This window comes from Hydra vulgaris, chromosome 15 (assembly GCF_038396675.1).
Source record: "Hydra vulgaris chromosome 15, alternate assembly HydraT2T_AEP".
NCBI lineage: Eukaryota > Metazoa > Cnidaria > Hydrozoa > Anthoathecata > Hydridae > Hydra > Hydra vulgaris.
In genome coordinates, this window is record NC_088934.1 from 29,917,401 (window position 1) to 29,945,000 (window position 27,600).

The 27,600-nt window shown below is 27.4% G+C and overlaps 1 protein-coding gene across 1 annotated transcript in view; it reads left to right on the plus strand.

The window, feature by feature from the left end:
• LOC136091427 (uncharacterized) overlaps positions 1–27,600 on the plus strand; it is a 139,405-nt gene that overhangs the window by 69,338 nt on the left and 42,467 nt on the right. The window contains exon 4 of the mRNA XM_065819005.1: positions 10,940–10,997. Within this exon, the coding sequence (XP_065675077.1) occupies positions 10,940–10,997 (58 nt within the window). The remainder of the gene's footprint in view (positions 1–10,939; positions 10,998–27,600) is intronic.

Below are 27,600 nucleotides of genomic sequence, written 5' to 3' on the forward strand. Positions count from 1 at the left end.
ATATATATATATATATATATATATATATATATATATATATATAGTTGCAGTGAGCAACTCGTAATACGAGTTATTAGTAATCAAATCATTTTTAACAATAAAAACACGTTAATAACTTGATATATTATCTAAAAAATTAAATTCAAAATTATCTATAAATAATGTTTTAAGTTTTATACCCTATAAGCAACGCCATTGGTTGTAGTTTACAACATATAAACTGTATTGACATCAGATAAGTTCTTTATACAATCTTTTACAACACAGCAGGTACCAGTAAAGGAAAGTCAAGTAAAGCCTGTAAATACCTAAAAAAAGAAAAGAAAAAAAAAGTTTTAAATACAATTTTTAAATACAAAAGTGTTATTTGCATTTTATTGTGAGTTGAATTAGGATAATAATATTTCTGAAAATATAAAGAACATAAAAATAGCTATAAAAGCCTAGTTCTATCAACACAAAACACAGTAACAACAGCGCAAAGCATAAGATATTTGTAAGCATACATTACTGTCTCTCAAGAATAATTAAAAAAGAAAACATTATAAAAAATATAGGCCAATCAACGTAATAATACCACAAATTAATTAGATATTTTATTAACTAAAGTACTTGTTACAATATTTGAACAATCGAGTGACAATTATAGTTACTAATTTAAACAATTATATCAAATAATAGCTAGCAACCTGTAAGATATTTCTTATATTATATACTTAATATGTGGTATTAAGAAATATGTAATAAGTTTTATTAATTCTACTTTTCATCTAAGAAAAAGAGGAGGAGAAAAAAAGTGTTTTCAAAGCAGAATGTCAAAAAAAGTAAAAAAACACACAATAGATAATAGCAGCTGGTTTTTTCTGTTACCTGTAAACAAAATTATTTTTACCTTGATTAAAAGATAAATTCCCAGCATTTCTTAATTAAGTTCCGGCTTCTCTCTGACTGTTGCCTAATGATTATTAGATTAAACTTAACAACATATTAAATTTATAAAACTAAAACCATGTTTCATCAGTATGCAAACTAATCAAGTGATGACAAAGGTAACTAAAAAAAAAAAAAGGAACAATCATGTTTGAAATTATAAAAAATATTAAAATCATTTATGTTATTAACTGTTTGTTTATAAATTGTTATAGTGAACTGTTATTTATCTAAAAATTACTATAAACATATATACTATAAATCACTCAATATATACTATAAATATATAAATAATATTACTATAAATAGACAATTCATGCTTTGCTTTGTTCTCAAGTGTCTAAAGCAAAATAGAATTAACAGAAATTAACACTGATTGACACCGATTTATTGCAAGTAAGTTACCTGCTTGCTGAGCAGCGTTTCTTACATTTCAACAATGATAAATTTTATCCTTTCTAAATCTATCTCTTTTATTTGACAACAACTATTTTTATGTCACCTATTACCATTTACACTAATTACTTCGAGCATAATGTTATCCATTTCAGTTTCAATTTTATCATTAAACATATTACCAACAATATTACTATTGTTACAACTGAATAATAAGCAAACATAAAAGAATCATACAAATTGCGATCTTTTCTAATCAAAGACTATATTTCAACTTAAAATTTAAAGAAAAACTGACTTACACAATTTCTAACCAATGTTACATGTTCAGGATTGTGCACCTATTATGCCATCACTTGGGAAAAAAAGGGGAATAAACCGTAGGATCTAAGTTAGCCGACATTCTTAATAAAACTTCTAAATGACCTATTGGGTAAATAGCTTTCCTGGAAGCAGATGCAGCACCAACTCCAACGAATACAACAGCAACTTCACTAACTATAGTTTGCAAATGAAACATTAAATTGTGTAAGTAAAGTTGATTGCGAGGTTGTTGCTTTCTAAAGTTTACTGCTGCAAGTGGGTCAGAGATATAGTTATTAATTTTGAGGGGATATCTTGATCTGGCCTAAGATTACCTACACAATGAAAAACTTGACCACATATTTTAAAACATGGCGGGCTATGATTCATAGGTTAAACAACATTATCAGTAAATAAAGCAAAATAAAAACAGGCATATTAAATTCTAATTTATTTTAAATAAATATGGAATTATGAAATAGCTTCCTGTAAGTCTCGCGGAAGTAGTGAAAATAGAAGCAAAACTACCTTTCTATTATGGCAATATAAAAAAAGTGTGTCATCAAGAAATTTTTAAGCACAGCAATGCTGACAGATATCGCTCATTTCTGCTAAATATTTATAATCTAAAATAATATCACTTCTTGCTATACAATATATTCCTATTGTCTAGCAGCATTTCGTACATTTTAAGGATGATTAATCTCATCTAGGCTATCTCTATTATTTATGTGATAATTAATTTTAACTTATCTAACCATGGTTAACTAATTTAGGCATATAATAATTTCTTCTTACCAAGCAGCATGTCTTATATTTTGATGATAATCAATTTCAGCTTGCTTAGTTCTAATCATTTCAATAAATTATCAATTAATTTTAAGTTGATAGTATTTTTTCCAATAACTTAATCAAGCCTAAAGTTGACCATCAAAAATAAAAAAAAAGAACTTAAATAAAAATAACAAAATATTAATAGTCTAAAGTGGTAAACATACCAACAAAAAGATAAGTAATAATGTTCAAGTAAAAATCTACAAAAAAAAAGATAATATATATATAATATATATATATATGTATATATATATATATATATATCTACATATTTATATTGTATATATATATAGATATATATATATATATATATATATATATATATATATATATATATATCTATATATATATATGTATGTATATATAAATATATATATATGTGTGTATATATATATATATATATATATATATATATATATATATATATATATATATATATATATATATATATATATATATATATATATATACAATATTTGGGCGGGTCATACTTTCTTCTTTTTATGACTTTAGCAAAAAAACTTGTTCGCATGGTCCGAAATCTATGGACCATAAGATTTTTTAAATTTTAAGCTTAGTAAGTATATGCATCTTGTAGTCAAAAATAGGGAAGTAATGTTAAAATGCATAACAACTTTATGAAGGCATATTCTTATTAGTGTTTACTACGTTTAGTTTATATTACAATTGCTGGTACATGAAATGATATTAGATAAGTCTAAGTAATCATAAAGTAATCATACATAACCTTAACTCGACCCAAAGTAATCCTAGCATATCGTAAATTTACCCTTATCAAACCCTGTGTTACGGTAATATATGTGTTTAACATGATCTGTTTTATATTTTAGATTGTTTATAAAAAGTGATTATTGATTCTTACCACAACAGGGTTTATATTAATCAGTTGTTTATAATCAATCTTTTCTAATTGTCATCTGATATTGTTTGGACAAGTTGGTTTTTATTATTTTGAGTTTTAATAAATGAAGTCCGTCAGCAACAGACTTTGGACTAAAAACTCAGTTCTGGGCCAGCCAACAGTTATAAAAAAATATCAACTTCCTACATCTAGTGATGTTTCCAGACTGTATGACTACTACTAAAAGCAGAATAAATATGATTGTATGCAGAAGAAAGTGACAGCTCGAGCATATGAAGTTGAAAGTATCTACAACACTGCGAGTATCCCAGTGATTACACAAAGAGTGTAGTCAATCGGATAAAGAACTTGATTGATAAAGTTAAGGGTCTTAGTAAATATCCCAGTTCTCAGAAGACATCCATCAACTACCTAGACTGATTGAAATTATTACAAACTGTATTTGATATATGCACTTTTAAACGTGTTGAAGCGGTATACAAAAGAATTCGCAATGTATTTGTCCACTGTCGCAAAAAATACCTTCAACAAAATGGTCTTCCTGTTTGGACCAAAAAACTGAAAGAAAAATGTATATTGGTGCTATAGATATAAAAGCTACAGGTATGTTGCAAAAAAAGAAATGAGAGCAGTCAAACGTTTAAAACTTAGGCGCAATCAGAAAATAATATATGAGACAAAAATAAATTATATTTACAACAACATGAGTGATGATGGTGATGATGATGGTGGTGAGAACGTAGAACTTCAACTAAACATGGGTGATGAAGTTCTTGATCATGAAATTTCCAGTGGTGTATCTGATGATGGTGTTGCAGCACCCAGAAACATGAAACAATATCTGGAGTTGTGCAAAGCTTTGGACAGATGCAAGATTAGTAATAGAGATGCTTGTCTTGTAGTGAATGCAATGCTAAAAGATATGAAGCTATAGTCAGCAGAAACTGCAATAGAACCTGCAAAACTTAGACGTGGGAGAGGTCATTTGCGGCAGAAACAAGTTTCTAAGCATGCTGCCAAAATGCAAGAATTAATTTGTATTGGATTTTATGGGAAGAAAGACTTAACTTTTTTTGAGAAGTCTGGTATACGTAGAACCATAAAAGAAGAACATTATGTTATTGTATCATTTCCAAACAATAACTAGATTGATCATGTAATTCCAAAAACAGGTAAAGCACCTGACGTAGCAAGCAAGATGTTATCAATAATTGCAAATTATCGATAACATCTTATTGTACCGTCACAAACGGTTTGTGACGGTACAGTAACCAATACAGGCAAACAAAATAGTGTGATTCAAAAATTAGAGAATGGCGTTGCAAGACCACTGCAATGGCTTGTTTGCCTGTTGCATGCTAATGAACTACCATTTCGTAAATACATTTCTGCTATTGATGGAGGACGTACTAGAGGTCTTAGTAGTTCTAGTGGTCTAATTATGAGTGCGCTAGACTTTGATCCCAAGGATTTACCAGATTCAAAGTTTAAAGCTATGTTAGGGAAAGTGGTTGAGATTAATGATGAGGTTAATAACAATATAAGTACAGATTAAAAATATTTTCTTAGAGAACTACTAGCAGTGTAGCAAGTTTATTCAAATAGTATTAAAATTGGGTCTTTACAGAACGCAATACCAGGAAATTTAAACCCTGCTAGGTGGCTGACAAAAGCAAACAGAATTTTGAGTTTGTATATGTCAAAAGAAGTCTGTTCCCCATCACTATACAAAATTGTACGTTTTAAAGTAAATTTTTACGCTCCTTCATGGTTCAATATCAAGAGTCATCTTTCTTGCGCTAATGGTGCAAAGAACTTTTTTTACATGCTGAAGCAGTGTCATGAGCTTGGAGCTGAAGATTAGAAAATATTAGAGCTTGTGTTGCAGAACAACAACTTATTTGCCCACTCCGAAAACATTCATATTTCTGGTGTTTGTGATAGTGATGATTCTGTGCTACATTTCTGTTTTTGAAAAGTACTTAATTTGAGGAGTAATTTGTGTAGTTCTTCCGAACGTGTTTTTGATAAGTCAAGTATCAAGCTAAACGCCAATACTTTGACTTAATTTGATATGATTGACTGTACTACGGCTAACCTCACACGATTACCATTGCTAGCAGCTATTGATAATGAAAAGCTTCAACACGTTCAGTTTAATTTCATTCTTGGTATACCCTGTCACTCTCAGGCAGTTGAGCGTGCTATCCAAGATATCTCTGCAGCAAGCTCAACCGTTTTTGGACATGAATCGCGATATGGAATAATTTTACAGGGTACTGCATCAAGAACAGAACGACCTAGTGTTAGCTGTAAACCAGACGTTTTGTAAATTACGTTCCATTATATTGTTTTATTAAACTAATATCATCTAGAACTTTACCATTTAAGTGAATTTTATGTTTCGACGTCGATTACAACCCCTTATTGTTGACAGGACCGAAATGAAGAGGGTTCTTTTTTTTTTTTTTTTTTTTTTTATATTAAGTAAAAGTTGCTTATAACACCTCCAAAAAAATACTTCTTTGCGCTAGTTATGGATATGGCCTTTGTATCATATTAAGTGCTTGATGAATTTCTTATATTTTTAGCTGCAAGCCTTTAAGGGATAAATCTTTGCAGTAAAGTTGCAAATACAAGAAACCTGTTGTTTTAAATATTTTTTGCCTTTTTACAATAGCACCTAGAGCAACTTTTTAGACCATACCCAGGTTAGCAACTTTAAAAAAACAAGTATGACCCGCCCTTATATATACATATATATATATATATATATATATATATATATATATATATATATATATATATTGACATAACGTTTATTTCATTTGCCCTCGGTTAAGCCAATATGTTGTTTATCATGGTTGCTTTGCGAGAAAACAATGCATTTGTAAACAATATTTTTTGATGAGCATTTGCCAGTCATGGGACAGTCAAGTTTTTGCTTGCAGTTACATTTTTCAGAATTTTTTTTTAAAAATTCAATTTTATTATTCAATACAAAACTATGACCTTTTATAATTCTTTCGATATTTTTGTACAGCTATTGTTTATTTTAATAGTGTTTGTGTTAAAAATTTTGTGCAGTTTATTAGATGGAGAAAAATTTTTGTCAACTAATTTTAAAAACGCTTTTCCAATGTTTATTGAAATATTTTTGCTTATTGTTGAACCAAATAAAATTTCTATTTCTGTTTCGCTTTTTTTGCAATTTTTGTTTCAAATTCTAGATCGAAATTTTTAAATCCGCTTTTTTTAAGAGCATCTTGATACATGCGTTTGGAAGAGTTAAAAATATTTTCATTAGAAGAGTTTTGACATAGTCTATTGTTAATTTAAATGGGAATTTGTTTTATGGTTTGGGGGATGATTCGAATTTGTATTAATATACGATAATTCATCATTAGGTTTTTTATAAGGCCTATAAGAATTTTCCGATAGGTTAAATGTGACATCAAGAAAATTCACAATTTTTAAACTAATGTTAATTTCAATTTGGAAGCCAATGTTTTTGAAAATTTCTATAATTTTTTTTCTGACTTTGTCAAGTTAAGGCCCAAATTTTTTTTGCATTACTATTAGGCCATCATAGCGGTACAAGCCTTATTGATTAAAATAAACTATCAATAAAATGAAAAATCAAGAAAATTTACTGAATAAAAAATCAGAAATAATCCTAAATGCAGACATAAAAATAAGTTCCTTTTAAAAAACTATAAAAACAAATAATCAGTCCAATTTATCCAAATTATAAAGAATTCTTTTCATGAATATTTAATTACCTAGTGTAGTTAATGCAACTTCCTAGTTGCAAAATACTACAGTTATTACATAATTATTTATAACAAATCCCAACTTCCTGTGAAATAATTTTTTTTTCTATATTTTGAAAACTTTTTAATGTTAAGACATTCTTCATGATTTACCTACTGATGGAGAAACACTGAGTAGAAGAAAGAAAAAATTAGATAAGTATTTTTACTAATTTGTTATTGTTCTGTTCTTTAAGAACATTGAGCACTCTCTTTGCAGAATACACTAAGATAATTTATATATATATATATATATATATATATATATATATATATATATATATATATATATATATATATATATATATATATATATATATATATATGTATGTATATAAATATATATATATATTTAAGGGCGGGTCATTTTTAGAGTTACTAATCTGGCTATGGTCTAAAAAATTGCTTTAGGTGCTACTTATTGTAAAAAGGCCAAAACATTTAAAACAACAGGTGTCAGCATTGTATAATGTTTTATGTTAATTTAACGTGTATTCAGTGTGTTAAAAAAGCTTTACTTGAAAGTAGTTTGCATACTAATTTCCTTGGAAGAATTAGAAAAGTGCTTTCTGATAACCAAGAACAAGATCTAAATAAGTGTATTATAAATAAGTGTATGGACAATTCATTTTATGGTCCCTTAATGAAAGATATTAGAATGATAGTATTTGAGTTCTTCAAAAAAAGTTTAATTCCAAATCCTTTTAACAAAAATAATAAATTAGCAGGAAAAGACTTTGTGTGAGCCACCCAGATTTATCACTAAAAAAACCAGATGCAATTTCTATAAGCAGAGTATTTGGTTTGAACGAAGATAATATTAAAATCTATTTTAGTAATTTAGAGAATTTGTTAGGTAAATATCACATTGAGTCACGCCAAATTTTTAATTGTGATGAGTCTGGCCATTACGTACCATCCATGATGATATTTAAGCGCTAAAAAAGAAATTATTACTCACAGATAATACTCCAGTTGGAACTATTCTATTCAGAAAATGGCTGGGCTAATACTGATTTATTTCTTGAATATATACAACATTTTGTTAAACATGTACGATGCACCTTGATCAACAAAGTTTCACTTATATTTGACGGTCATCGTTCCCATATCAAAAGCTTAAAACTTATAGACTATGCTGTGACAATTGATTGTTTTTGCTATTTCTACCACCACACGCAACTCATAAACTTTAACCATTGGACTGTGGATTTTTTAAGCCTTTGAAAACTTTTTTAATCAAGCATGTACGAGATGGATGCGAAATAGTTCTGAAAGACGAATAAAACAGAAAATCTTGGAGAAATTTTTAATGAAGCATATTTAAGAGCTGCTAATATGGAAAATACTACTTTAAGTTTTAGAGCAACTGGAATTGTCCCATTTAATCAGCAATTGTTAGAAAATGAATATCCAAGAGGTATCTCTGAGTGACAGTAATAATTAAATCAGGTTATCCATACCTCATAAAATTCACTTTGAACGCAATAACAAAAAAGAAAGTGAAATTTTACAGCAGCCAGAGTTGACTACATTAGAATTAATGAGTCACGATAAATTAAAGCCAATTGAAAGCTTTTCAGAGATTATTGTTACTTTATCAAGTTATTTTGAAGACATACTTCATATTCCAAAACTTTATCTACCAAAAAGAAAATTTGCTGAAAAATATCAGATTATGACTAATTCATTTCAAAAATGAAAAAAAAATTTCTTGAAAAGAACAATAAGAAAAAAACAATAGGACGAAAAAAGAACAATAACAAAAAAAAATTAATGGAAAAGAACAATGACAATAAATTAAACAAAAAATATATAAAAAAGAACAAAAAGAAAAGAAAATTAAAGAAATGCTTTATTGAAAAAGATGTACACAATGAAAAGGAATGGTTTTGTCCGGTTTGTCAAGGGAAATGGTGCAATGATATCCAAATTGACTGGATTGCTTGTTGTGTATGTACTGTTTAGGTAAACGAACTGCACATTAAACAATGTTTTATGTGAATAGATTTTATTTAAATTTTTTAACTAACATGAAACTTTGCATATGCATTTTTTTATTGATATTATTTTTTTTTTATTCCCATCGTGTTTTTTGATTTAAAAGGAAAAGTTACATTATAAAAATATTCTTCAAATGAAGTCTGTCTCACTTTGCCCCATGGTTGGGAAAAGTGAATCAGGGTAGTTGTTGTCATTTTGAATTTAAATACGTACCAATTCAACAGCCTATCACCACAAATATTTAAGACATCATTAGAAACATAATGTGCTAGTTGCCTGCAAAATTTCTTGTTATGAATGTAATTTTTCTCAAGGTATGAATATTCTCCCTGAAAGTGTTTTGCTTTGCCCCAGGCTACCCTATATACATACATATACATATTTATATATATATATATATATATATATATATATATATATATATATATATATATATATATATATATATATATATATATATATATATATATATATATATATATATATATATATTTATATATATATATATATATATATATATATATATATATATATATATATATATATATATATATATATATATTCTAAAATAAAAAATAAATAAATTAAATTCCAAAAAAAGTTAAATATAAAGTTAAGCAAACCTAAAATTTAACGTTGAATAAACTAAAAATACAACGTTTTGCCAACGCTAAATACGATGTTAAATCAACATAAAACATTACACAATGCTGACTAAAAGTACAACGTTAAGCCAACGATGTTTTTTGGTAGTTTGCAATATCGCGTTTGTAACCAAAATTATATAAATGTATGTGGTTGATGCTGGACCAGCGCAAAACGCAACATTGTTTTAACGTTTTATCACATATGCGTTATACAATAACTATCAATTTATCATAAAATATGTATGTAAACACATTAGCCTAACGTAACTCTTGTTTACAAGACTTGGTATCTTTATAACCCATTCGCAAGCGATTAGTTTATCTTACTATAAATATTTTCACGTTTTTAGCTTCCTTTCGGTTTTTTTAAAGATACCTAACTTCCAGACATGGAGCAAACTAAATCATATATGCGTTTATACTTACCTTTTTTTTCGCAAAACATCCTTTCAAAAAAGTCTGCTTCGCAGAAAACTGCGACGTTGGGATTCAGGGAAAAAAACCATAATGTTAGATTTAATTTAAAAAATTATTTATTAGGAAACTATATTGTAGCTTAATCAATTGGTTTTTGTTTGCTATTATGCTATTGATAAAAGTCACTGTGAAACCACGTTGATAAAGATTTGTAAAAAGATAATAATTTAAATCCTACCGTATCCTGGCTCAACTAATACTGTGTATAAGTTAAGAAACTTTGTTACTTATGTTGTTAAAAATCAAAAACATAAGTAACCAAAGAGACAATTTAGTACTGATCAATATTTGCTATCTATTTTCATTAAATATTACTTTTTGTAAGTTTTCACAATTTTCTTTCCCATTTTTATTTTTTATTTAGTTATAATAATTTGTCACATTAATTAATAAAAATAAATCTTTATTAACTATAAATTTAGATTTAAAAGGTAATTTTAGTAGTTTCAATCAGCAATTGAAACAAAAAAATTCAAAGCAAATTTTTACAAGATACGCAATATAAAACTATTAAAAAATTTTATTTAACGGTAATTTTAAATACTATTTTTTATTAAAAATGCTTTTTTTAGAATGTGGTTTAAAAAATTTTACTTAAATAACTAAACAATACAAATTATATTCAAAAAGCATCAGTTTTTTTATGTTTTTAGAAAGCAACTTTTACTGCCAACCTCAGTTGAATATTCAATTTACTTGGTTATTAATTGAGTAAGTTTTTTTTCTTTATTTTTATAGATAAAAATAAACGCTGTTTTATTATATATTGCAGAGTTTTAAGGCTTTACACATATCATTAATATAAATTAAAAAAGCGGTTAGCAAATACAAGAAGAACTACTAGTGCCTTTTTTTGTGTTTCAGTTTGCCCAATTAGAAGATTCAGATTGTTTTTTACCAGTAAGAATTGATTTAAACCGTAATATTAACAATGCTCTGTTATCATAGTTAAAACTTTTTTCAAATAGAATTTCAGTAATATCAAAATGTTTCCCTAAAAAAGCACTTTGAAATACTGAATGTATATAAGGCCTTTCAAAGGTTAATAATGATGCAGCATTTAAACATGAAAAGAAATTTTAGCTTGTAACTTTTCAAACTAAGTTTATAATCAGTTTCCAAGATAGAAGCAACTTTACCCGTTTTGAAAAGTGGTATTGATATATTTGAAAAAACACTATTCGAGATTATAAAAAACTTTAGAGTTTTTTGTTTTAAGTAGTTATACAGATATGCTTTTTGGTCCTGGCGATTTAATAGAGTCAAAGGAGTTATTAACTTTCGAGATTTTAGTAGATATTCGTAGACTTATTGAAAAAGATTTAGAAAAAAACTTCATTAGATATTGTGTGCAATGACTTTATGATTGAGATATTTTGAATGTATGTCCAACATTAGGGAAATAGTTTAACATAAGTTGTTAAAATATTGTAGATATAGTTAGAGTTTGTTGTTTTTGTATTACTGTGAGTAAGTATATGTATTCAAATATCTAATATATGTAAACTTTAAGATATGTAATGCTCAAACGTATGTCACATTTTACAGTTTTACTTTTACTTGAAAACTACATTTCAGCAATATCTCATTAGGATTGTTTTATAGCATTTATCTGCAGGTAGAGAGTCTTTTTTTTGTTAAATATTATTATAACCTTTAATGTCTGTTTAGTAGCCCAATTTGTTAGCTTGCTGCGCTTCCGATAATGAATTCCGTGGTTTAAATTCTACAATTGCCACAATTTCTTTCTTAAAAAAAACTCTTCGAAGTTTTTAAATAAAAAAAAAATCTTTTTAAATTCTTTATAAATGTAAACATAGCATATATAGATTTACTAAGAAATTTTAAAAATGCCTAAAATTTCCATAAAGCAACAAAATGCAGTGGTCAAAGTAGTTGCGCCTCTGTCATGATAGAGATACTTTTATTATTAATGTGCCTAGGTAACTAGTCTTAATAAGATGTCGAGGATCTCAAAAAAAAAGATATACCTGCTACTTTAAAATGTGTTGCAAAAGAGACAATTATCGCTAATATTTTTTTTTTTTTTTTTGGTTACTTTATACGACTAAATTAAAAAAAGTGTAAATGTATTGAGTTTAGGGGCAGAATTCAACACTCTAAACACGATACCGATGAGAGCGCATTAAGCCACTGATTTATTAAAGTTCCGCATTTAATAGAATAACAAATTGTTATAAACTCTTATAATGATTGCTACTAAACATCACTTTTCAAGCGGGTTTTTTAAAAAAGCTCAGATACAGTGGTTTTCATAAACTTAAACGCAATCATTTTTTTTTTTACATATGTGTAAGAAAATACTTGAAATAAACATAAAATAAAAGTGCAACCGCTACATTTGATATATAATTTAAGAGAGGAAGTGAAACTCTTTTATAGAGTACCTTATTTTTTTTTTACAGGATGTTTATTACTCATTCTATACCAATTAACACAAAAAAGTTAATTGATAAGCTTGATTTTATTTTATTCATAAATTGAGAGCTTAGTCAAAAAAGTCTTATATCTTGTTAATTGATAGTTATTAGTAGTTTTTTTCCTATATTTCTTATTAACTCTCATTTATAGATTATTTGATTTTGTTAAAAAACCTTAAATAAATATGACTTACCTGGAATTACTCAATCATTATCTAATAAACAAACAAAAGTATAAAAGTTTTGGCCTAAAAATACGCGCAAAATGGGCCAAAGACGTATCACTCAAGGTGAAAGATGGCAAATTATTGCTCACATTAAAGAAGGAACCAAAAGTAATAGAGATATCGCCAGGTTAACTGGAGTTTCTGAGAATCGTGCTCGGACAACGAAGCAAAACTTTTTTTTTACTGGTGGTGCCAGTAAGAAAACGAGGCTAGGTAGACCCTTGTCAACCACCAGAAAGGAATAGTGTCTTTTTTAGAGCTGCCAGAGCTAGTTCAAGAATTAGTTACATAGAATTGACCACAGAATTCAATACAACGCAAAATTCATTTAATTCTCAATGCACAGTCTGAATACTTATCAAATACAAGATTGGAGTCTACTCTGCTTTGAAGAAACCGCTCCTGCGACCATATGATAAACAAAGAAGACTAATATAGTGTCTTGAAAGACGGTTTTGGACAATATAACAACTGAAAAACATTATGTGGAAAGATGAGAGTAACTTTGAGCTTATCAATTGCAAGTCTAACATCACAATCAAAAGAATGGCTCACGAAATGTATTACGTTAGGTACATTAGACCGACTGTACAAAGTGGAGGAGGATCAATAGGAATCTAATCATGCTTCAATTACAAAGGTGTTAGTATGTGCCAAACATACACCGGAAGAATCAAATCCAGAAAGATCCTCTTTTTTATTTTGAACTCATCAATTCGAACTGGAGTTGTTCCTGAAAAATTAAAGATAGCGAAAATTTTACTAATATTAAAAACTAGAGACACGGCATCATTAACAATACAGACCTATCTCAATTCTTCCAGTATTCTCCAAGCTTCTTTAACGATTAATTTACAATAGCCTGTATAATTATCTATCAGAAAACAAAATTTTAAGTGAATATCAGTACGGTTTTCTTACAAATCATTCAACGGAACATGGAATCGTAGACATCATGAACAACATTAGCTCATCTTTTGATAAAAGACAGTTTGTATTGGGAGTCTTTATTGACCTTACAAAAGCTTTCGATACAGTCAACCATAAAAATCTGATTGAAAAAATGAAAAAATATGGTATAAAAAACAAAACTATTAAATGGTTCACCAGTTATTTAAACAATAGACAACAATGTGTCATAATTGACAATATTTCTAATTCAAAGCTATTAAAGCTATTAAAAATAAAATGTGGGGTTCCACAGGGATTAATTCTTTCCCCCTTGTTGTTTCTTATATACATTAACAACCTTCCTAAAGCTACATATCTTGATTGCATTATGTTCGCAGAAAATTCTGTTTTATTCTTCTTCTTTTATCAATGACCTTTTTGACATAGTCAACCTTGAGCTTCAACAACTTAAAACATGGTTCAGTGCTAATAAGCTATCAATAAACGTATAAAAAACTAAACATATTTTATTTCATTCAAAGCAACAAAAAAAGGCACTTCCATCAATTCTTTCCTCTCTAAATATCGATTTCAACAATATTGAAAGAAAAACCAAACAAATAAATTTCTTGGAGTGGTTAGACAAAAATGTTTCCTGGGCAGCCCAAATATAGGCCATTAACACTAAAATATCTGAAAATCTTGCTTTACTTTTCAAGTAAAGCAAGATTTTTAGATATTTTAGACCATTTCTATCACAAAAAAGTTTAAAAATTCTTTACTTTTCATTTATGCATAGCCATCTTTCATACGCTAACATTGCTTGGGGAAGCACATACAAAACGAAATTAATGTCTCTTTATCGACAGCAGAAACATGCTTCTAGAATTATATATCATAAAAACAAACATACACATGTTAAACCTCTATTAAAAGAAATGAAAGCGCTAAACCTCTATTAAATCAATATCTATGCTATTATACTATTTATGCTAAAATATAAATTGGGATCAGTACCTTTACGTTTCAAAAAAACTACTTTAATTTTATTACCAATAAGTTTAACACTAGAGCATTTGGTAACTTTATCGTACCCCGAAAAAAAACAAAAAACTCTCAATTCTCTATCTCTTATCGCGGCCCCTATTTATATAAAAAATTAATTCTCTTCCTGACAATATATTTTCTTTCAAAACTAAAAAATCTTGTTCTTTATATAGATAATTACATAGAATTGTTCTAGATCACATGATAAATAAAAATTTGAACAAAATTTGAACTAAAACAATCTACAATGTGAGAAAAGTCTGATTTATATATATATAACTAAGAAACATTAAAAATAAATAAATAAATAAAACAAAAAATAAAAAAGCAAAAAAATTAAAACACACACACAAATCATAATTCAACTAGAAAAAACAAAAACAAAAAATTTATCACAATATTTAAAATATTTGTGCCTAAGAATCACAATGTTTATGTGTATCTTGCGTAATAACCAAGGTTCTCGATGTTAAGACTTATTTAGTCTTCTACGAATTCCCTATAACAATAAAATTTATATTAACAAGTCCTTCATAATATGTTCAAATAATGCTTCCTAAATTTTTTTTTGTCTTCATTTTTTTCTTATTTTTTAACTGAGTGTTATTTTTTCTGTTAAATGTATTTTACCAGTATTTGGTTAAATATAATCTTTTGTAACGGAAATATATTTTTCTTATATTACGATGTGAAAAAAATTTAACTAATATGTAGTTGTGAAAATGGAAATGAAATAAAAAAAAAAATAAGAATATACTTAGAAGTATTGGAAAACAACCTAATTAAATCGATTGACCTGCTTATGCGTTACTGCACATACTGCATACTATACAAAGGAGTGGTTCACCAATAATAATATCAAGAAAACATTGTGGCCTTCATACTCACTTGATTTGAAAACAATTGGGCTAAGATTAACCGTGAATTGGCAAAGGTTCAATTTCCACATTTGGCCAGCTGAAAGACGTCCTTAAGGAGACCTGGTATAGGGTCCCAGAAGCGATGTGCAAAATCTCTTTGAGTCTATACCTAGAAGAGTTCATAGTTCTATTAAAACAAAAATTAATATAAATCACGCCAAAATTAGGCCAGCTAATGTATCGTGCGTCTAAATTTATGAATAATTTTTTATATCTTATTTTTTAATTCCATGTAGTTGTACCTAATTATTACTTATTATTTATATTTTTTTTGTATATATTTTTTAAATTTTGTATTTTCTATGTATTTATCTAATAAATAGAAAAAAAGCTAAACCGAAATCTTTTTTCGTTATTGTTTTATAGTTATAAAACTAAAAATTTCTATTCTCAAATATGAGTGCATCTAAATTTATAAAAACTACTGCATATTGCATAGCATCAAATATAACATAATGCAACCATAAACCAATATGTTATATGGAAATTTAAAATATCTGTATTAGCAGTATATAAGTCAGGATAGCTCAGTTGGTTAGAGCTCTACTAAATTTCAGAAGTTTATATTGCCTATAACAGCAGGATTGCAAGTTTAATCACCGGTTCCGCCTTCTCAGCCTACAAGTAGTGCTATGTAGTTTTAAATTAGTGAATTTAAAATTTAAGTTTTAAATTTTTTTAATCTTGCCGCATATATTTGTAGCAAAAAAAAAAAATAGGGAAAAAAATTTTAATGAATCGTACTTTTCTTTACTTACTTTCTGTATTAATCTTTTTAATTTTTTAAAATAAAATAACATATATGCAAAAAGTTTAAATAAAACAGTTTTTAAACTGTTTTACTTTGAATAATCCAAGTGGAACATAATGCATACTTGACAGTTCGAGTTTAGATTTGCAATGACCCTCCCTCTCTTGATAGTTTGTGTTTGCTAAAATTACATCGTCTTCTTATTCCACCACTTGTATAGCGTTAGGTACAAACGTCTATAAGTAATTACATCTTTAGCATAAGTTGAGTTTGCGGGGTGTATTTTAAACGATCCTGTATAAAATATGTGTTAAATGGGAAAAATTTAAAATTTTATTTTTAAAATCAAAAGTGTTTTTGCTATGTATTTTGTTTTGCTACAAATATTAGCGAGAAGATTAAATTTTATATATATATATATATATATATATATATATATATATATATATATATATATATATTATATATACATATACATATATATATATATATATATATATATATATATATATATATATATATATATATATATATATATATATATATATATATATATATATATATATATATATATATATAAATATATATACATATATATATATATTATATATGTATATATATATATATATATATATATATATATGTATATTTATACATATATATAAATATATATATATATATATATATATATATATTTATAAAAAAAAAAAAATATATATATATATATATATATATAAATATAATTAATTAGTAAAAAACACTTATCTAACTTTTATCTTCGACTTGAAGTTTCACCATTGCTGGATCATCAGGAAGAGTTACTAAATCTCAAAAAAAATTCAATTTATAGAAAAAAATATTTTTCAGGAGGTTATAAATTATTATAAAGAGTTTTTATTTACCATATTTTTTTTTTTTTTTTTTTGTTCACGGGAAGTTACAAGTAATTATGAAATAATTTTCTTTGGAATGGGGATAGTTTAATTTGGTCATTTGTTTTTATAATTTTTTAAGAGGTCTTTATTTTCGTGCCTACATTTAGAAATTAATTCAGATTTTTTATTTAATAAATTTTCTTGACTTAAATGAGTAACTATTTCAATTTTTTCTTGCAAACATAGCATACATTTTTTGGAAATGTTATTATAGGCAGGGGCAGATTTTAGAATAGACCATTGTAAATTAAAATTTTTATTTTTTTCTTTTAAATTCCAATTATATTTTGACAGCATAGTCTCTTTTGAATATTTTTTGTGTTTAAACGATTGTTTGTGGTTGGCATAACGTTTTTTCCATTCCCCTCGGTTAAGCCAATATATTGTTTATCAGGGTTGTTTTTTGAGGAAACAATGCACTTGTAAATTACATTTTTCGAAAGGCATTTTTCCATTTAGAGATTTTTTTTTCCATTTTTCCATTTAAAGATTTTCTTTTTCCATTTTCCCTCTAAATGGAAAATGCCTTTCGAAAAATGTAATTTACAAGTGCATTGTTTCCTCAAAAAACAACCCTGATAAACAATATATTGGCTTAACCGAGGGGAATGGAAAAAACGTTATGCCAACCACAAACAATCGTTTAAACACAAAAAATATTCAAAAGAGACTATGCTGTCAAAATATAATTGGAATTTAAAAGAAAAAAATAAAAATTTTAATTTACAATGGTCTATTCTAAAATCTGCCCCTGCCTATAATAACATTTCCAAAAAATGTATGCTATGTTTGCAAGAAAAATTTGAAATAGTTACTCATTTAAGTCAAGAAAATTTATTAAATAAAAAATCTGAATTAATTTCTAAATGTAGGCACGAAAATAAAGACCTCTTAAAAAATTATAAAAACAAATGACCAAATTAAACTATCCCCATTCCAAAGAAAATTATTTCATAATTACTTTCTGTAACTTCCCGTTAACAAAAAAAAAACAAAAAAAAAACATAGTAATTAAAAATTTTTTATAATAATTTATAACTTCCTGAAAAATGTTTTTTTCTATAAATTGAATGTTTTTAGAGATTTAGTAACTCTTCCTGATGATCCAGCAATGTTGAAACTTCAAGTCGAAGATAAAAGTTAGATAAGTGTTTTTTACTAATTAATTATTGCTCTGTTCTTTAAGAACATTGAGCACTCTATTTGTAAAATACACTAACATAATTTATATATATATATATATATATATATATATATATATATATTCTTGTAACAGCAGGCTATAAGAGAGTCGATGTAGCAAACCCCTTTGCAGAAGCAGGCTTAGAGAATGTCAATGTAGCAGCACTCAGCGCATGTTATACAATAAAAATAAAAAGTTAAGATTCAAAAACATGCATTTGTTGCTTTTTTATTATTCATATTCTGAATTACACGCAAAAGAGCATTTGCCAAACGCCTTAAAAATATTTTTTAATGTTAACTCAAAATAAAGACAGAACTTTTTTGTCTTTTTTTACAAAGCATAACCCAAATCTAAACACCTGATAATTACATTCATGAGGAACTTTATTTATCCTCGTGTAATCTCTTTAACGAAGTCTTTAATTTCAGCTATTAGGATCAATACATTCTCGCATTTTTTCTTTAACCACCATTCCTCATAGACAGCAAAGTTCTCTTCAATTTCCAAAATTGTTGCATCATAAATGCAAGATTTAATTGAGGTTGCATCTTCAAAACCAATTTGACCTTAACATGTTTGATCTTTTTTATTAGGTTGTCCTAATTCCAATAATTATACTATAATATAATAGTTATAAAACGTTGCAGCAAATCAAGTTAAACGCTTTCTAAATGTGGAAAAACTGACCCCATAATGCACTTGCTTCTGGTAATTGTTTGTAATCAGAAAATTCTCCTTCAATTCTGTCACTTTGAAGCTTATGAAGCATAATATAATCAAAACCGACTGAAAACGAATGCATGCAAATAACTATTAACCTTTAAGTGGTTTACAAAAGCGCTATTTTGTTATCATCAGTAACAAATTAAATTAGTTTGGGTCCACGCCCTGATTTTATAGATTGAAATTGCTCTAAAAAAAATGCAGCTTATTTGAGATTTTATCTTGCACAGATTGGTCTCTTAGTCTAATATTCTACCCTTTTGCAGAAACATTAACAATACTCCATCAAACACAACCTGCTGGTTAAAAGAGTATATTTCTTGAGATCCTTTTAGTATCAGAGCAGCTACTACTTTTTTATTAAGTATTCTTGTTATACAATATGATAGTCAGTAATTATTTTGAAAAATTTGCATAATTGCTGATTGATTATACAATCGTAAAAATAAGCAACTAAAAAAATAACTTTTTTCAACTGTAATTGCACCTTTTCTTGAAACACTGATTTGATACAATCGTGTTAGTTTGTATACAGGTATAATAGAAATCTTAAAAATAGGCTTACCATGTTAACATTTTATCATCACAAATGGCAGAAAGGTGCTTTAGATTCTGGTTCATTTTTTTCTATCCCATATAAAACAGTTCCGTGTTCGCCTGAATAAGCAACTGATGGTCTGATTTTCACCTCAGTAACCATCAAAAAAGTATTTTTATATATTTTTGTTATACCAGATCAATAATTGTGGCAGAAATTATTGACTGTTTTGTTTACATGGAAGCGCTAAAAAATTATGATGTTGATGTTGCAGTTATAAAAAGACTCAACACCAAAGCAATATTCAGCTACGGAAAAGCTTGTTACAAGTAGTTTAAATTGTCTTGTAATAAAACTCAATTTTTTTGCTTGATATCATCTTTGAATTCCAATTCATTTTCCTAAAGATTAAACGTTATCTATTCAATAATATCATCAACAAATTTTTACCAATAATTTTTTAAATTATAGTCTATATTTATAGCTTCAAAAAGTTGTGAGTAGAAGACCAAGCCAATTCTTGGATTCAGTTTTTTGCCTAATGAAAGTCTAATGCAATATTTAAAATCAGAAAAAGTACGTCCAGTAAATACAGAAACGTCTATTAAACGTCAAAATAACGTTTCGGCAAAACAGTCTAATTTAGTCGATTATCCGTTTAGAATGAAATCCAGATTAACGTTTAAAACAAATGCTCAACAATTATCTAAAATACTGCTCAAGAACTTAGCACACATTAGATTTGAGTTTTATTTTTCTTCTTTTAATTGAATTTTTAGGCGTTAAACTTCGCATGCCTGTACTATCTTTTTAATTTACATTTAATTAAAACAAACGTTATAAAAAAAAGCAGAACAAAATTACATTATTTGAACCATCTATTTTTATTTTAAATAGAGACCGCTCATTAAAGCGGTGTAAAAAAGCCGCTCATTAGTTTAGCACACTTGCACTCTTATTGTCTTTTAACTGCCACTTTTTACTTTTTGATGTCAAACTTTTACTAAAAAGTAAAAACGTTTCTAAGATATATAAAGTATCTATTAACTCATTGAAATAAACTTCGTATTTTTCGCTTAAATTTTGACAATAATTTGACCAAGAAAATGGGAAAAAAATCAATTAGCTCTAAAGAAAAACAGCGTATTGTAGGACTAAATCTTAGTGATTTCAACAGTTCTGATATAGCTCGAACTCTACTGGGAACTGAGCACAAATCAGAAATTTGAAAAACTGGTACTACTGCAGACAAAAGCCGATCTGGATAACCTAGAATAAGAAGTAGAGTGTTTAGGATTTTTTCTTGAAATTCTATAAATACTATTATCACCAATGATAATAGTATCTATAGAATTGCAAGAAAAAACCCTAAATGCTCAATCCAAAGAGATTGCACGAGAAGTAAAATTGGCTCTAAAAAACCATATCTCAAGACAAACTGTAAATAGAAGATTGATTGATCAAAAACTTTGTTGCTACGTTGCTGCCAGTTAACCACTTCTTAAACCAACTGATCGGTTAAAACGTATTAAATTTAGTAGAGCTATTTTAAAAATGACTAATTATGAACTAAGAAGAATAATATTTTGTGACGAATCCAACTCTACAGTTATTAACCGAAAGAACAGAGTGATTATCTGAAGACACTTTAATTAGATGTTTTATAGTCGCTTCATTGTGCCGCGACTACAAGGTGGTGAAGATTAGCTAGGTAAAGGGGTTGCATCACTTATGACAGCCCAGGTTTCTGCTACTTATACGATGGTCGTATGGATTAACATAAATATATAAAAACGCTTGAAAATCATTTATTACCGACTTGAGACATCTTTTTTAGCAATGAGTAGGAGTGGAAGGTTCAATAAAGCAACGCTCCTTGTCACAAGCTAAAAACGGTGACTAATTGGTTTCAAGAAGACAATATTAAGGTACTTCATACGCCAGCTAGATTACCTGACCTAAATCCAATCGAAAACATATAGACTGTACTGGACCGCAAACCTTCCAAAGATCCCGTAACATCAGCTGAACATCTTAGGGAAAGTTTGAAAGAGTCGTTTGACAGCTTATTAACTATTTATTGTCAAAAACTTTATGATTCGATTAAAAGAAGATGTTAACTATGCATAAAGAACAAAGGTGGACAAATCCCTTATTGATCTTGCTATTAAAGCAAGCTTAAATACAGGTGTGTCCTATACTTAAGAGCAGCTTTTTTTAACTTTTTTTTTATATACTAACTTTTATTAAAGATATTTATTGATAGACATTTTCTTTTTTGTTGTTTTTTTTTCCTTAATGTAATTAAATATGTCAAGTAAATATGTTTCTTTTTTTAAAAATCCTTGAATTTCTTGTTTTTTACCTTTATTTCATTTTTTAAGAAAAAAACGCAACATAAATCTAATGTGTGCTAAATTTTTGAGCAGTATTGTATAATCAGACTTATTGTAGACGTCTATTGTATGATTATTATACGTTTAGATTTTGTATAATTTACGTTTAAATCTAGCCTAATTGACGTATATAAAGCGTTTAGATTTAGTCTAAAAAAACGTTTATACGTTTACACACAAAGGTCTATCAAACGTCAAAACAACGTTTCGATAAAACGTTCAGATTTGGTCAATTTTCAGTTCAGAAATCCAGATTAACGTAAAAAACAAACGTCCATAATATGTCTATATTCAAACGTATATTACACGTCTAATATATGATCATTGTACATATATCTTATATATATAAACATTAAACAGCACATAATTCGCATACATACCTATTGATAGAGACTACACTTTAAAGTGAGAATTATAATCTCTATCAATAGGTATGTGTGTATATAATATGCTGTTTATTGTATATATGAGTAATATACTCTAAAGGTTAGGACTCTGCAGCCTTGCTTTTGGTTTTAAATGCATAAAAAATTAGAACTTTATGAATATACAAAACAGACTGTTGAACTAGAATTATACAACTTGCTAAATTAGCATTTTAGTAATTAGTGACTTTACTCTTTAAAAAAAGTAAAAAAAATTTTCTGACAAAGTAATAAAGTTACTTTTCTAAATCTATTTTTATACAAAAGCTTTAATTATCAACAGATTTTTAATATTATATAGGCATAGATTATATTTAACTATAATATGTGCTTTTATTTCACTACCAAATTATTATAAGATTATCTTATAATAAGGCTTTTCATTGATAACTCTACAAAGGCATTAAAAGTTTTGGCAACAAATTATAAAGTTATAACGCCCAAGTAAACATTGAACAGTTGGTAAATAGTTGGCCCGATCCTAATAACCAACTATTAGTTACAGTTAGGCCAACAGTTGGCTATTTAGTCGGTACCGTGAAAAAAACGTAACGCTTTTACATACTCTTAGCCAACTGTTTTACGAACTGTTGGCTAAGTGTTGGGCCGTTAATGGTACATTAACGGTCTAACAGTAATAAAACAGTTGGCTAGCGTTGGTACCATTATTGACCCAACTATATAATTTTTTTTGCGATTTTTTAAATTCGCTTATGCACTTTAATTTAAGTGCAAATGCTATAAATGTTAACAACTATATTTACAACTTGAGGGGATTGTGAAAAATGAGTTCCATATTTAAAATCAGAATGAGAAATGCTATATAAAAAACAAATTGTTTGCTCGGCACCAGAAAGAAAAATATTTTTGTTGCCTGTGTAACACTACAGTAATAATCATTGCAATAATAACAGTAGTAATAACAATAACAACTACAACTATAATCATAACAGTAGAAATTTACAACAGTACCAATAATAAAAAAAAACTAGCAGTAAGCAACCCTTAATAGGAGTTATGAGTAACAAATCATTAATAAGAAAAACACATTAATAACTTGATATACTATTTAAAAAATTAAATCCAAATTTATCTATAAATAATATTTTATTTGACTCCTATCAGCAATATCATTGCTTATAGTTAACGACAAAAAAACCACATTAACATCAGTTAAGTTCTTTTTAAAATCTGTTACAACACAAGTACCAGAAAAAGGAAGTCAAGTAAAGCCTGCAAAAACATAAAAAAAGAGATAAAAAAAAGTTACAATTTTTAGTTAAAAAAGTATTATTTGTATTTTACTGTTAGTAGAATTAGGATAATAATATAACAGAAAATATAAAAAATACCTATAACAGCGTAGGTCTATCAACACAAAACACAGCAACAATAGCGCATAGCATAAAATAGTTGTAAACACATAATACTGTCAACCGAGTTATTAAATTTTTTTTTATTAACTCTCTCTCTCATCTGAGAGAGAGAGGGAGTAATCATAAAAATCATAAAAGTAAAAATAAATTTTTAACGTAGTAATAACAATATCAACTACAACTATAATTTTATGGGAGAGAAAGAAAGTGTTGTCAAACCAGCATGTTAAAAAAAGTAAAAAAACACGCAATAAATAGTAGTAACTGGTTTTATTATGTTACCAGTAAACAAAATTATTTTTACTCTTGTTTTAACTTCCAGCATTTCTTAATTAAGCTCCAGCTTCTCTCAAACTGTTGACTAATGATTAATAGAGTAAATTTCATATTATATTAAATTTACAAAATCAAAACCATGTTTCAACAGTAAGCACACTAATCAAGTGATGACAATGGCAACTAAAAAAAAAAAGAACATAATTATGTTTGAAATTGTAAGGAAAATTAAAATCATTTAAATTCAAAACTGCAATTAATTTTTACAATAAATAGTAAAATTAATACTTTGCTTTGTTCTAAATTTTCTTAAGTAAAATAAAATTAACAGACCTGAACACTGGTTGACACTTAATTCTGGCAAGTAAGTTTTCTGCTCGCTAAGTAGAAAACTTACTTGCCAGAATTTTCATTTCTTACATTTCCTTAACGATTAATTTCATCTTGCCTAGACCTATCTCTTTTACTTAAATACAACTATTTTCAAGTTGTCTAATAATATTTACATTAATAACTTCTTTGAGCCTTATATTACCCACTTTAATTTCACTATTATCATTAAACATATTGCTAGTAACCAAATACGCCTTGGCCTAAGGGCCCTGCAAAAAAAGGGGCCCCAAAATCAAATAGCGACAAAATTAAATATTAATTTTTGGAAAGTGCATACATTTTCATTAGAAAGTAACTGTGTAAAAAATTTTACTTTTTTATTTTCGTGATTAAAAAAAAAAAAAATATTTTAGGACGAAAATTAAACAAAAAGCATTTTGCAACATTTTGTACATTATTATAAATAATAGCTTTAACGAACGATCAACTCAACAATTTCATTTAACATTTAACATTTTTTTAATAACATTACGTTTTTTAATTAAAAGTTCAACCAAGAACCTTCTAAAATATTATTTTCTAGCATTATTTCGTTCAACTTATTAAACCAAGAAAATAACTATAATTAGGGGCGTTTTCTAATTAATTAAAGTTTACCATAGTAGTAAACATTATTTATTTGCATTGATTAATTTTCCAGATTGATATTAAAAACGGTAGTTAATAAGTTTGTTTTTTATTATTTGTGCATAATGTTTTAAAATATTTGATTTTAAATAAAATGAATGCGCTTATATTAAGAAAAATTTTGCACGCTTTTAAGTAAAATATCTTAGTAATTGAAGAAAGCAATTGTTTTAAATTTTAAATTTCATTAAAGTTAAGCGATATTTTAGACGCAAGTAAATAAGTGCGCTGGGAAAAAAGTAATCATAAATTTTTAACGTTTGTTTTCCTGATTATTTTTAACAAACTTTCGCTTATTTATGTAGGCTATTTTACTTAATTTTAATAATAAAAAATAGTGGAGTGTTATCTATAAGTAAAATCAGTGCTAGTAAACATTAGCAATTAAATTAATTAAATATGTTTCCTTTCAGAACCTTGTAACAGATATGGGAAGAAACTATGAAAGAGGAGCTGCAAAAAGAAAGAAAAAAACATAAAGAAGCATTGAAAACTTAATAGTTTTTTATTAAAAGCAGAATGTAATGGTAATTCACTAACTTTAGCTAAACTTGCAAACTGTGGCATAAGTAAAGAGGCAAAAATATTGGTTTTTGTAGAGGACTCAATTAATGAAACTCAATAAGGAGAGATTATATTTCTCTATCAATTTGCCATTGAATAGGAAAAGTGATCCAGGTTTTTGAGAAATTCTTTCAGATGAGGATATACAATTTTGGATAGAGAAGGGTCCATTTAAATGTCAAAGTGCAGATTACGACTTTAAATCCTCTAAAATGATGTATCAAGAATGCGATCAATACTGTTCAAAAAGCTTGTTAATGGGGAAAAAGGTAAATGGTAAAACGTTTAATAGAGAATGGCTCATATATTCCCCAGCATTAGGTTGTGATTCTGCATTGTCTGCAAGCTTTTTGAACCCTCAAAATGTGCTTTAGCTTCAACGGGATATAAAGATTGGAAAAATTCATGGGCATCAATTCAGGGGCATGACCACTTATCAGACCACAAAAAAGCTTCATTAGCATACTTTCACAGAAAAAATAACAAGGTTTTTTTAAATGATCAACTTCTCAACAAAATTCGCCAAGAAAAAAAACTACTGGAGAGAGTTTGTAAGAAGAATTATAGCTGTTATTTGCACATTGATTGAAAGAAACTTAGCTTTTAGAGGTTCAAGTGAAAAATTTTGGTCTAAGAGCAACAGGAATTATATTGGTCTGCTTGAGTTCATTGCTCCGTTTAATCCTTTATTGGTCAAACACATAAAAAATTATGGTGACAGTGGTTCTGTAAAAACAAAATAACTTTCAAAGAATACATGTTTTGAATTAACCGTATTGATGACAAGAATAGTTTTGCAATCAATCAGCGACGATATTTTAAAATCTAAGCATTATGGAGTATCAGTAAATTCAACACCTGATGCGAGTCTTAAATATCAACTATGTGTGATCTTGAGGCACATTTCATTTGAGTGTAAATTTCTAATGAGCCTATTGAAAGATCTGTCAACTTCATTCACACCGAAAATGACGATGGGGAAAATTTAGTAAATGCAACCGTGGACTTTTTAAACGTAAAATTGAACATGCAGAAGCCAGTCTTTTGATAACTCAACCAATATGACTGGTAAATATAAAGGAATAAAAACTGAATTTTGGAGTTCAATAAGGTGGCAAAATTCTTAACATGGTCAGGTTGTTCTCGTAACTTGGTAGGAGAGGCTGCTGTAGATTGCTGCATCGAGGAAATCAATTTTCGGTTTTGTTCAATAACTGTACAATTTTTTCTCTGCTTCTATAACGTTGTGGAGTATTTAGGAACAGTTTGCAAGTAGTTCATTAAAATCATAATGGAATACTCGGTAGAGCGCTCATGCTGACTTGGTCAAACCCATTCAGCAGAACTACAAAAATTTTATGGAAGGATTGGTCAAAATCAATGAGTGTGAAGGTTTTAAAACATAAATCATAGACCTGAGGCCGGAAATTTAGTATCAAAATTGGAATCTTTTAAATATGCTTTACAAACGATAATATCGAATCAAATTTTGCAACAAATAAATACTGTTTCAAAATCATTGCAAAATGCAACTGTTACTCTAGATACATGAGCAGAAATTTATTCATCTCTCGGAGATTATCTTCTAGGATTAAATA